At 35.0% G+C, this 13,901-nt stretch overlaps 1 protein-coding gene across 3 annotated transcripts in view; it reads right to left on the bottom strand.

Moving 5' to 3' along the window:
• Positions 1-13,901, bottom strand: part of LOC135324404 (transcription factor TFIIIB component B'' homolog) — a 51,667-nt gene that overhangs the window by 27,331 nt on the left and 10,435 nt on the right. For 2 of the 3 annotated variants that reach the window (XM_064500571.1, XM_064500573.1), the window contains exons 7-19: positions 12,954-13,048; positions 12,267-12,321; positions 11,460-11,603; positions 9,557-9,841; positions 9,034-9,217; positions 7,797-7,956; positions 5,833-5,909; positions 4,258-4,408; positions 4,017-4,093; positions 3,101-3,260; positions 2,599-2,681; positions 1,202-1,433; positions 501-691 (exon numbers count right to left, since the gene is read on the bottom strand). In XM_064500571.1, the coding sequence (XP_064356641.1) occupies positions 501-691; positions 1,202-1,433; positions 2,599-2,681; positions 3,101-3,260; positions 4,017-4,093; positions 4,258-4,408; positions 5,833-5,909; positions 7,797-7,956; positions 9,034-9,217; positions 9,557-9,841; positions 11,460-11,603; positions 12,267-12,321; positions 12,954-13,048 (1,894 nt within the window). The remainder of the gene's footprint in view (positions 1-500; positions 692-1,201; positions 1,434-2,598; positions 2,682-3,100; positions 3,261-4,016; positions 4,094-4,257; positions 4,409-5,832; positions 5,910-7,796; positions 7,957-9,033; positions 9,218-9,556; positions 9,842-11,459; positions 11,604-12,266; positions 12,322-12,953; positions 13,049-13,901) is intronic. The other variant, XM_064500572.1, reaches the window with a different exon arrangement.

Here is a 13,901-nt window from a genome sequence, read left to right as displayed (position 1 = left end):
AACAATCAAAAACCTGTGCATCTCATAAATGGTCGAAGACAAGTACAAAATGAACTTCAGAACAACTACAACTTCCAGTCACAACAAATGTTTCACAGATTTTCCTCTCTGTCTAATCACATCTAGAACTACACAGTAGATTTACAATCCAGGTCTTTAAAAGGACAGCTTAACGGGAAACCAAAACCCTACAACTCAGGGATTTACATAAGCACATGGGGTATATTTTTAGGACTAACATGGGAGAAGGTAAATACAGGAACTGAGCATCAGAAAAAAGGTATTTATTTAAAAACTGCATTCAATATTATATGCCAACAGCAGATAAATTTAGTACTTTCACAGGTGTTTTTTATTCTAGTATTGTCTCAATTAAAAATAAGTTGTATATCTATGATGAGTTTGTATCTATAACAGTTTTAATTGCTGGAGTTGAATGTAAAATACCTAGAGATATTAATTTTTTTTAAATCATCTCTCCATTTAAAAAACAAACTTACTCTGTATTGAAATCTGAAACATCATTCAAGACATCTGAATATTCCTTTTTACATTCACAGCTTTCAGCTTCTGAAGACTTTTTTGGGGAACACTGGCTTGCATATATTGAGTCCATCTTCTCAGAATCTGCAGAGACATCTTCTTCTAACATCTCAATGCATGGCTGAGTGTCTTCATAATCCATCACATCCTAAAAGGAATATAAATTTCACTCTAAGAAAAAAAAAAAAGATATATGCTCAACCTCTCCCTTAGAAGAGCAGAGCAGAAAAAAAAGGGGGGGTATCTTTTAGTTCCTCTTCTACAAAAATGCTCAAAAAGATCTTACTTCCTGTGCAACCAACTAACATCACTAGATACTTTTAAAATAAAAATTCAAATTTGTTATTTTTCTATATACTATTTGAAATGGTTGCTTTTCCAAGACTATCCTTTCTGTTCTACACTTCTGTTTTCATATCTGACACCATCCCTAACACGATGGAAAAGTGGGATGCAATCTCTCTCTATGGAGAACAGAATCTAAATCCAAGCATTAGGAAATTCTATGACACTTCAGATAATTCTGAAAGAACAACATGGTATGCACCTAGATCTTTGTTACTAAGGCATCCGCTTGAGCACCAGAGAAAAAAAAGTGTGCCTGACTGCACACTTTCAACTGCAAACACCTCCAACTGCACAGGAGTAGGAAACTCACATCTTTGAGGCATGAATCATTTTTTTCATTCCTAGGGTGAGTCACACCCTTTTCCACTTTTCCATATTCAGCCTTCTCCTCTTCGGGATCTTTTTTCTGTGTTTGGACTTCATGCCTTGCAGCAGTTCTTCCTATATTAGGTTTTGGTCTTGGCATTCGGCCTCTTTTTAGCGGTGCTGGTTTCAGCACAGTCTGTTTGCTGTCCTCTTGTAAACCAGCTGTTTCATTAGACCTGGAAAAAACACATATGATTTGTAAGAACATAAGATGTCTGAAAGTTGGAGGGGTCTCAGAGAAGCAATATTCCTTCCACCCCTTTGCTACCCCCTCTTATTAACATACACTTACTTAGAATTGAGCTATTCACTGCTAGCTAACAAGTCAGAAGTATATCTGTTGGAGGCTGAAAGAGTACTTGAGAAATTAGCATTTGCTTGCCCTGTTCTTCTTTCCCCATAGGAGACAGGATACCACACTAGATAGACCTTTTCTCACCCCATAAGAGGCTCTTCTCATGTTTCTATCTGCCTCTAGAGAGGCCTCTGACCCATAATAGCTCTTTTCATTTTCCTATCTGCCCTAGAGGCACATGAACTTAATTTAACAAAGGGTCCAAAGGGTTAAGTTGCAAACATTCAGAGACTATACAATTAACTTCATGCATAATCTTACTAACATGAAAATGTCAGCAGCACATTATTAAAACCAGCAATCAGCTTCTATGCCTCTTCACCCTGAGCACCAAGTTATATAGCATGGTTCAGGAAAGAAATAACAGCTATAATATTTTTATACCAGATCAAACCCCAGTTTACCTCCCTCCACCCTCTTCAAATATCCACCTTTAAAAAGAAAAAGAATGTGTTTTACAACCTTTCCTGTAAAATACACTTCTCAGAGCATTTACACTACAGCTATCATTTCTCCACTGAACAGAAAAGCAGGAAACATTTCTTAATTAACACAGGCATTAAGCTGCCCACACATTTCTCCCCCCCCACAAATCCCAGGCATCTGACACTTAATTACGCTTCAAGAACAAACACTTATTCCTATTATTTAAATACGTAAATTTTTCCACCACTGAAATGGATGTATTTCAGTATTAAAGCTAGTGGAGAAGGCCTGTTTTAGTTTTAAAGGGACTAGCATTCAATTTTTTTTGCATTTATCATGCTTGAAATCTCATTTAAGAGCACTGCTTTAAAAACAAAAATGGTTCATCTATGTATTCCATGCATTTAAAAAAAAAAAAAAGTTCTTTTTCTTCCTTCAACTTCTCTCTCACTGCAGAAATTTCTCAAGAAAGTTCTATAATCACCATTCTATATAATACTACCAGAAGTGAGAGGGATGGCAGAGAGCAGCACATAGCTTCTCATTTTTCACATACTTACTGAGACATTGTCTCCAAGACTTCATCATGTTTTCCGGCAGATTCTCCACTGGTAGTATCACACCCATTACTTTGGTCAGTATTCTGAATAGAAATAGAACATTAAGACACTAATTCTTTTACATTTATCAAGTACAAGATTACTTAACAGGCCAGATAACTGTCCAAAATAGGATATGAAATGGGATGCTATGACAGACACAGAAGATCCATAAGGTAAATTTCACATCAGCCAGAAAGGCGCAGTAAAATCTAGATCAAACACACAAGCTTGTATTTGCTGCAGGACTTGAGAGATTATTGGCATCTACTATATGTGTGGAAAAACTCCCAGCTTAGCTGACTCCTCTAAGCAATATCACACTGTCACTGCAGATTAAGCAAGCAGTTGATTTCTGGTCACAATCAGAAAAAAAAAGAAAAAAAAAAAAGTGTTGCAGTTGCATTCAACAGGTTTTTATCACTAAACACATTATTTTCAGTTATCTTATTCAATTAAATACCTTTTCAATTTCTCCCTTAGGCTCTGGATGGGACATTTTATCTTTTCCTGCATCTTTTTCAGGCTCTTCTTTCTTTCCAGATGCTCTTGTAATGTTCGGCTTAAAGCGCTGTCGACATCCTCTAATTACTGTCTTTGCAATTACAGTTTTTCCAGGTTCTCTGCACAAGAGAAATTAGCAAAGGATTCACAACGATGATATTTATTCCCTAATGTCAAGCCTACATAGCATTCAATGACTTGCATAGCTTTCTTTATCTGGAATTTAATCTTATATTGCGTTGTCTTTAGAAAGATTTCCACCCGCTTATGCAAGTTTCTTCATACGAGTACGAAATCTGCTTTGGTCTTACATTGTGGAAACTCCATTTATTTACCGTGCCACTAAGAGGATATGAAGTTATCACTTTTTGCCACCTTCTTCTCTGAAAGATTGTAAAATACCACAAACGAGGAACTTTAGTAGCCTGCATGCTGTAGCTGCTGCAAGCATCAAAAGCTGAGCCATTAGCTGGGAAACGAGAGTGGGAGAAAGCCAGAGTCATAGATCTACATTCCTAGCAAAGCCTGATTTAGTCCTGTGCAACTCTGTCTCACCACAAAAGTCCTACCTCTATATTAATGTTCAGTTATCACTATTTTTCCCCCCAAATTCCAAGGAAATTTGACTCTCTACAAAGTAATGCTTTCTTCAATTTCCCAAGAAAGACGTGCCTCTACAGTAGTACCATTTGACATCATCCAAGAAAATGCTGAAGCCAAATTTAAGATGAATACAAATCTTCCCAACTAGTGCTGCATAAAGACCTTTTTATAACAGCACTAAACAGAATAAATGAACAATTGTCGTATCATAAATTAATAATGTCAAAGTTGTAACAACACCAGTAGACTGGAAAAGTGATCTTAATACTTACCGAGATTTAGTCTCCAAATCTATGTTCTCTCCTTCTGTGATTTCACTTCTGTTACTTCCACTGTCTTCCACAGTGCACTGAAATTAAGACAAGAAATATTATTCTTGGGCAAATGAACAGATACCTCAAAGGCAGTCCTCAGAACCCATATTAGAGTGTAGATGGTCCACAGGATCAGCACTGATCAAAATGGATACAATATCAACAGTATAGCATATTAAGTAAGGTTTCTCCTTCTGACCTTTTCAGCTTCATTCACAAGCTTTGGAGGGGGAGGGGAAGTCTCAGCCTCCAGTTTTTCTTGGGTTGCTGCTTCTCTCCTTCCAGATGATTTTGCTAAATTGGGTTTAGGTCTTTGAAAGCACTCTTTGTGTGCTGGCTTTTCAGTTTCCCTTAAGATATAAAAAGAGGGATTTTATATTATTGCCAGAGAGAACGTTAATGTTTCATATGGTCCAAGATGTACTTCAGCATGGACTGAATGGGTAATAAAGATACAGTTTTTGTCAGTTTACTAGATTACTTAAAGGACAGATTACTTAAAAGGACAGAATCTCAAGTAAACCTCAAGACCTTTTGCTGGCTTCCAATGGAATCCAACTTTAAAATACCAGAAGGAAATGTCTCTTGCTGCTACAGTAGGAATACCTCTTTCCCTGGGGATTCAGAATTGAAGCTAGTGAGAACAGGCTTACTGATTTCAATAGAAACTAAAAATTGAAACAATAGAAAGCTGCTTCAGAAGTACAACAGACTTACTTCATATACAAGATTTTCTGTCTCCCTTTCCTGTCCCTTCCCTTTCAGGGCTACCCAATTCATAGAACTATGATCTGCTGCTTTCAAACTCTTTGTCCCACTGCCAATGACCAAACGTTCTCGAAGAATGAGAGGCACCTATCAATCTCTGCATCCTTAATGATTGCAAGAGTTTCCTAGGTTCCACACACTGTTTACCAGAGTCAATAAGGTTGTCAGCAAGACTATCAATAATCTTCAGATTGGGAACTACTACCTTATCTTATATATTTCCTAGGACAGGGCAAATACAACTGTGACAATCTTAACCATGAGAGAGACCTGTCCTTCAATAAAGAAAGGACAGAAGGATGAAACTTTCAGATTTAGAAGTGCTGCTAACTAAATGTAAACTAGAACACTATCTCTAAATCAATTTTAAAGAATCATACTATGGATTTTTAAGTCTCTAATCATATAAACTGGAAACCTTAGGTACACAAGAGGAATGAACACCACTGCTCAGTTACAGACATCCGTGTAAGAAATAGTCACAAAGACTAACTTCATAAAGGAGAATAGTCAAGACAGAGACGGAGTACCTTCCAGAGAGGCGTCTCAACTTAGACTCTTGCATTAAATTCCGAAGGGCAACAGTGCCCCAATTATAAAAGTATGAATACATCATACATGTGGGGTGTGCAGCTAATGAGCTCTGATGGACATCTGCCAGTTTCAAAGAAGCCAACAAAGCCCTTTTTAAAGCCAACTTTAACAACTGACATTCCCATACAAAATGGCAAAACTTCTTTAGAGAAATCTCTCTTGTGGTAACTGAGCGTAGAAGAACTAGCTTTTCTAAGCTTAGTTAAGTCTTCCTCCTCATTTAAGCTAAGCTTCAGTCAAAGCATCACTCCTCAGCAGTCAAGATTTCTACCAAAAGTCCTTCTTGAATAAGGAAGAAAAGTCATCATGCTCTACCATCTAATCCTAGTATGATTAAACAGAATTTATATCCAAATTAAGTAAATGCAAGTTTAGCTCAAGTACTAATGGAAGGTAAAATAATTCTACTCACGTTTTTTCAGTTTGAAAATTACTATCTGATGCACTCTCCTTTTCATCTGGTTTACACAAGTCATATATATCTTTGGTCTGAATAAGAAAACAAACAAGTGTTTATTACTTCAGCTCTGCAACATTGAAGAACGCTTTGCTGTAAGATAATGACAAGCAGAAACATGAATAAGGCTCCTCTGTCTTTTAATCTGGTGAAGCTGATAATGGACTCTTTAGTATCAGCTATTACTAGTTTCCAGGTCCAGTATTTAAATCTTTTTCTCAGAGATGACTGACCATAACTCTGAAAAGGGAAAGAAAAAAAAAAAAAAATCACAGCATAGAAAACTAGTCACAAATTCAGCAAAGTTTATACAGAATTTATTTAGTGCATTAAGATAAAAACCTACTGAATAAAGATATTTTTCTCTTCTTTATCCACTTTTTCATCATGTTAATAGAATCATGTTTCCCACTACTGGCTGGCTGAGTATTTCAAATTAAGTCAGTAATTGTGTTCCATTAGTTTTAATTTAAATTAACCATAGCAGGCCAAAAGAATTGTAACTGAATAGTTGATCTTTTGAAATTACCAGTTTTGGAAGGTTTTAAGACTTTATGTCAAACAGCCATAATTAATTAATGTGAAAGCTTAGCTACTTCACTATGCTCAGCTGATGTATATGGCACATTGCCCTGATCAGTTCATTATTTTTTTTAATAAATATTATACCAATTAATATCAGGAGAATACATTGTTCTAACACTTCCCACTACAAGCATTTAGTATTTATGAAGATATTAAGTAGGTAATTTTCTATTTAGAAGGAAGAAATTATTTTAGGAGACAGAATCTAAAATAGAGGCCAAAGCATTAATCATTTTCCCATGACCTTAGGGAAACGTTAACACCTAGAATTTCCTCATCTCTCATATCAAGCTTTATCCATAAGATCATTTTTCATCTTAGAAAGCACAAAAGGAAAAGTAATTCCTTCCCCCCCGCCATACAGGTCTTCAAACAGGATGCTATCAAGTTCCAAAAATGAGTTAGTGATAAAAGGATAGAAGAATGATCAGAGAAATAGAACATTCTCCACATCAGGAGAAATTGAAGACCAGGACTCTTCAGCCTGAAAAAGATACCACTGGATAAAACAGCACAGCACAGCAGTAAGAACTAGAATAGCTTGGAGAAGATGAACAGGAACATAATAGTGGAAGTAGAGCGCATCATATTAAGCTATTAGGCAGCAGGCTTAGGATAATCTGAAGAGTATACTTTTTCATGCAGTGCATAAAATAAGGAACTCCCAGCTGTAGTATGCAGTTGATGACAGAAGTACAGATAGATACAAAAAGTCAGCTAGACAAACTGATAGATAAGAGGTCCACCAAGGGCTATGAAAGACGCCAGATGCAATCTCAAGAAGTTCCCAAACTGCTAGCACTGATTAGAGCATACCTGAGGAAAGATCATTCAATCTTGGTCCAGTTTCCTATATTTTTCCTGAAACACCTCATACCAGCCAAGGATGAGAGGATACAGGAGGTCTACATTTCGAGGCAACACAAACAGTCCTATACTCTTCCTGCCCAAATCAGTTGTCAACATCACACTAGTACGTGCAGGCTAGCAGAAATTTGCTCCAAGGCAGCACATCAAATTTCACTGTTGATATTATAGTGCTTCAATTATGAAAAATTAAAGTGTTTAAATGTTTAAACTATCTATCAGATAAGCCAAACATGAGCATTATACTCTAAGTTTAGTATAATGTTGTTTTGTTTTGTTTTTGTTAAAGCCAACCAAATTGATAGCATTTGAATTTCGTTGATGGTCTCAGGTTTGTTGCCTTTTGTGCACCAAGCAGTAAAAACATTACAAAAGCATATCAAAAAACAGCTTTAATTTACATAAACACTGCTAATGGTAAACAGAAAGATCTTGAGAAAACAGAATTGCTTAAAAAATAAAAATACCTTTGCTTCCGTAGTTTCTTCAGACTGTCTTTTCTTGTTTTTAATCTTTGAAACTGGGAACTTCGAAAGCTGGCTTTCCTGTGGTACTTCATCTCCGATATTTAGCATTCTCAGTTTAGCAGATTCTGTTTCTAGCATACTATCACTGCTATCTTGAAAGCTGAAATCAATAAAAGCACATGAAAACATAAATGTATTTTAATAAAAAGCTAATATTGCTTACAGATTAAGTTGCACAGTAAAATTTAGATTTACAGCAGTATGCAATTTCTACAGATTAGATGTTTGTCAGGTTCTCTAAAACACCTGTAACTTTTACTGATATCCCCATGACATGAGCTTTAAAACCACTTTTGTACTTTTGCAATGCCATTACAGGAAAAGTTAAAAATACCATCTGAATATTCTAGACTAGATATAGCCTTAAAAGCAGACTTTATAGTTTAAAACACTGTACACAAAAAAATTTCCCTCATCTTCCATAACAATCTACATTGAGCTCAAAGACAAGAATTACTGTTCTTCCATGTACCTCCTGTGAGGAATTAAAGTTCATAAATGTTTCAAGGAAACTGTATGAAAACAGCAAACAATTACAATATAACTATATAGAGCACTTAACATGCAAAATTTTGAAGCAGCATGGACAGCTTCACAGTAAGTTTTTAGATTTACCATTTCTGTATATTAAAAAAAACAATAAAATACAAATATTCACATTCTTTCTAGTAAAAGAATGCCCAAAATTGAGACTAAAATCTTGCCTCTCAACCCAAGATGTCGGTTCAGCACAAGTATAATCTGAGCAATTTTCCTTTCTCACAAGGAAATCCCTATTAAAAAATTCCAAGTGTATAGCAACACTACCTAGCAACATTACTAATCACTATTTTGAGAGCAATATTCGTAGTACTATTAAGAGTTTTAAGCCAATGTTTAGGATAAGCCAGTCTTCAAGCACCCCCGCCCCCCCCAAAAAAGGAAAGTATTTTTGGATGGGATTTTAATATTGATGTAAACCAATTTACAAGGAGAGCATCAGGGCAGAGAATACATTGAGGGTGTCAATTGAAAGCATATGACTAAAACATAGTAGGGCACACCTTCACAGTTCTGAGAAATTAAAAATCCTGTCCATCTATGTCAATTAACATGATGGTAAGAAACAACAAATTCAATCAATTTTAAAAAATAAACCGTTTCTTATTTTGCCTAAGCTTTCTATTGCAAAAATCACCTGTATAAATTGAGATCACTTTCAGTTATGCCATCCACTGGTAAACAGGACTCTGATCTCTCCTCCTCGAGAGCAGGAGTCCGATCTTGCTTTTCTTCAGTAACACTGTCCAGTTCTTCTCCCGAGGTAGTATGACCATCACCAGTAGTTTGATCATCAGTACCACATACTGAACTTTTTCCTGCTAATAAATAAGAATGAAATATCAATGTGGACATTCTGGGTAACAGCATAGAATTCCAATTCTCACATACCAGCTACACTGAAGCAAGATTTAGTCAGGAACAAAGAAAATCCCAGCAGAAATTACATAATTAAGGTTTAAGAGAATTGTCCTCAGCTAAAATAAAACATAACATTTAGATTTAGCATGAAAGCTGAATTCTTGAAAGGCACGGTTCTATAACCTTTCAAGGCAGATCAGTAACAGAACAAAATCCCAGTTCTCATTTTTAAGACCACAGCATCTTTACATAAAGACTTTGTATTTGAACACTTACAGGTGAGCATTTTTGTCTCTTACTTTTCTTAGAGGATTTCCCTTCGACAGCAGTTTTTGAAGGGACTGCCGTCTCTTCTGGAAGATTCTCTACTTCCTGTTCAAGGTCATCTTTTCTCCTTCTTTTTCTTTTCTTTTTTGCTAACACTGGCTCTGATGCAACCTGTTCTTCTGTCCGTTCAGAAACACCCAAAGATTCTTCATTCTCCTTCTCAGCTGTCACAGCATCTGCTTCTGTTTCTACATCAGAAATTCTGGCTTTCTGAGAATTATCTTGATCACCAGCAGCTTCTGCACTGGCAGCTTTCGCTATTGAGACAGTATGGTTCCTGATTAATAGGCTGATAAAGTACTAGGGGCCATAAATCTCAAAGATATTTCCAATAGCAACATCTTGTGAATTCATATATCAGTGTTGATACATTGTTATGCATACAAGCAGGTCCATGAGAAGTCAGTCATTGATTAAAAAGAAAAACTTTAACACACATTAACTGCAACACTAAACACAGAACACATTTTGTGCATAAGACAACACTTCCACCAGTGTAAAGTCAATATAGCATGTATTAAGCAAATGTTCTTGTTCCAATACTTTTTAGGAAGTTACTCAATCACTTTTAGGTCCACAAAAAATAGGCACTGCCATCCCTGAAAACAATTTTCCTGTCTCTATAGAAAGGTAATTATGGCTGCAGAAAGTATGCCATGAAAAAGTAATTTTGATCAAGAGATTTATTTTAGTTAATCATTTTTATTTGCATAAGAAAGCTGAATTATTTTCTAGCTAAAAATTTGTAAGTTCTTCTTCTGCTTTAACCAGCTTCTAAAATTCTTCTTCCTCCCTTTTCCAGAACATTGTGGTTGTTATCATGTATTTATGTAGAACATCAGACAACCACCAAGTACTTTTTCTCCATTGTTTTTGTTTTTATACATGCTTTCTTATTCTTATACATGCCCACACTATTTTACACACAAAGTACAATTAACCTATAATTAAAGACTATGAACATAATTTCTACATGTAGCTATAAAACCTACTATGTGGGACATCTTTACTAAATCAGATCTGAAATCAAGGCTAGAGAAAAGCAAAATCAAGTCAATCTTAAGAATTAAATTGAAATGTTACTTCCTAGCTAGGATCCCTTTTAAGGGCTGTTCACCTGTTTCTTCCACAAGAACCCATTTCCTTGTTGATGGCATTAAGAACAAATACTCAGGAAAAAAAATCCACAAAATTAGCAGGGAATTCAATCAAATGATGTCAGTCCAACTGTTTTTAATTTAAACAAATCTAGTGAAAACTCCTTTCACAGATACTATAGTAGCAAGACACAATACAATGATCAGCTGTAATTAAACATAATCTTTATACTTTATTTTAAACAGACAAGAAAACTAAAACAGAGTTTACAAGATCCCCTGAAAAGAATTATAGCCTTCAGACTTTAGGGGTCAAAATGCAGCTAAAGGAGAAACAGCATCTCAAAAAAAAAAAAAAAAAAAAGAGTTAAAATTTAAATGGAAAGTCCCAGAAGAAAACAGCATGCCAAAAATAAGGTTTTGCCTCAAGGATTCTGAAAAGTGAGTTCAGCGGCAACTCATGAAGATACTTTTTAATTTTTAAATTAAAATATCCCTTAGTAGTCCAGTGCTTCAAATGCTGGAAGAGCAGTAATCTTTGTGTGGCCTACAGAAAATGCCCCTCAAGAAACCGGTTGCTAACAATTATTATCATCCTGCAAGTACGCAAACTACATCTGAAAAAGAATTACGCTATGAACCCAGAATTCCCTTGCCCTATTCAGAACAGGGAAGGAAAAGATCCCCTATGCAATTTTTACTTCGTTAGTGATATATGACTGAAGCAACATTAACAGCACTGCTCTATAATGGTATCTCAAGCATTCTTTTGAGGTACCTTTTGGTTTCTTCCGAGTCCTTGATGGCCTCTTTTCTTTTGGCTTCTGGCTTTTAACAGTCTTTTGCTTCCTCTTCTCCTCATCTGCCAAGACCTTCTCAAGCAGCTGAGCAAAGAACTCAAAATCAAAGGGCCGCTTTTCTTCTGTCCAGTTAAAACAAAGAAATGCAAAAGTTTTCTTAGCTGATAATCTTTCCAAGTTTCTGCTTTTGTAAAATAATCACTGGTGCATGTTACAATATTAAAAAGCAACAATTACATATTTAAACAGAAAATTCTTTTTGAGTATCACTTTAGCAGAAACTAGATAGAGGTGACATAAGGACTGTGGTACCTTGTTTTTAAAAATCAAGGGTAAGGGTAGAAGAAAGGGTACAATATTTAGCAGTTTAGAAAATTTGAGAAGTGACAAATACATAAATTTTACCATAGTATCAAATAATGAATTAATGTGCTAATCTAAGACTTATGTGGCCCATTCAAAAAACATATAAAGCATTTAATTATAAACTGCTTTGAGAATCTTTAGGAACTGTGCTCTAAATATCAGTGAACCAGAATAATCTTCAACTAAAAGTTTATATTAATTTCATCAATGCAAAGCCAGAATTTAAACCTAAAGTTCTTACTGTGAATCATATCTGTTATAAAAAAAAACTGAGAGTGCCTAAATTCTGAATTCATTTAAGAGCAAAAAACTTTTTCATATAATTAATTCAAGCAAGGCAAAGCACAAAAATGACAATGAAGAAAGATGACTGCATTTAACTGAGTCATTGCAGCATGGGGTGTGTTTTCTTTACTTACTGAAAGCTTTGTCTATCCTCCATCCATTTGCTTTTTCCTCACGTTTGAACTTATTCTAAAAACAAAAGTTACGTTTATCTTTAAATAAGCAAGAAATGCAACAATATGTGTTTGTACAACACAAATGAAGATAAAGTTTTTAAACTTTTCTCTAGTAATAAAATTTTATAGGAACTGAAGTTAAATCTTACAGGCATGCTCACAGAGCACACAAGTTTTTGTCATTAATTTTTACACAGAAAGCTAAAATTTGTCTTCTATCATCAATATGTATCACTAGCTTATTTTTGGTTATTTTCAATATCTTCCTCCAACCACCCTCATTACTTCCAGTCCAGGCAGAGGTTGAAATATAGAAGTCGTTACTAGCTGGATACCAAGAGAAAGGTAACACAAAAGAACCTCAAACATCATCCACTATCAGCTTTTTTCAATTAAAATAAAATCAAGACTAGCTATATCTGCTTATTAAATATGGTGTCTGCTTATTAAATATGGTGATCAGAATGCAACCCAGCATATTCTTATTTCAGATAGTTATTCCTGGAAATGGTTATTAAAAACATTACTCCAGAGCCAATTAGCATCAAAATTATCAATACTAATAAGAAGCACAAGAATAGCAAGCAAGAAACAGAAGAGTGAAAATAGATGTTTAATTACTTGACTGAGTGCTTTCATTTTTACCTTAATTTCTGCTCTGGCTCTATGAGGAAACAGCTGCCCAATCAAGGAGAAGTCTGTTCCTACCATACTGATAGCTAAAAAGAACATGTCTGTCTCTGGGGGAAAAAAAAGATACATAGGTAATATTTAAGAGTACTTAAACTTATCATCTTTCTTAGTATCTAAAATAAAACATTTTCCATATTATTAATACAACTAGATAGGTAACTCGTAGAAGAGACCGCTTTTTGGTTCTGCAGATTCAGAGAAATTATAATTGACCATTAAGTTATCTAACGGGGCTGTAAATTGAGTGAATTGGAGAATCCCAGTGAAATTTAAAGTTACAAAGTTAAAACTTGAGTAAGTATTTTTAATTATCATGTGATAAATCATCCCAACAGTAATGAGAAACATAACACAAAGGTACATCAAACTAATCTTTATAATTATATATTCTCCAATTTTCATACATCAATTCACTGAAAGAGAACATGCCTGCTAAGAAATTATTTAGATAAGTAACCAACATTTCCCACCGTCTAGTGAAGAATCAGGTCTACTAACACTACTCATTTCAGCAAAAGCAAGTTTGAATAAAGCATCTTTTTATATACATACACATATACACAAACGTACATATATATACACATGTGTATATATGTACACACACACAGCCCATACATGTACACACACACATGCACACAGCCTTTCTCATTCTCCACTGAGTCGGGAAGACAAATGCTGAAATAATATTAATATTTTCTTACAAAAGTGGAACTATAGCATAATAGGGACCATTTGCATTCTAGAAATGAGTAGCTTCCACAATCATATAATCATACACCTTCACATCAGCCTTTATCTTCCTATAAATTTAATTCCTAATATACTACTCTGAATGATATTTAGTTGTATAATATGCTCACAGTGTGAACAGTGACTTTTTCCTCCACATAGGATTAGTTC

This window comes from Dromaius novaehollandiae, chromosome W (assembly GCF_036370855.1).
Source record: "Dromaius novaehollandiae isolate bDroNov1 chromosome W, bDroNov1.hap1, whole genome shotgun sequence".
NCBI classification, from domain to species: Eukaryota; Metazoa; Chordata; class Aves; order Casuariiformes; family Dromaiidae; genus Dromaius; species Dromaius novaehollandiae.
This window is presented reverse-complemented; position numbering and strand designations above follow the sequence as displayed.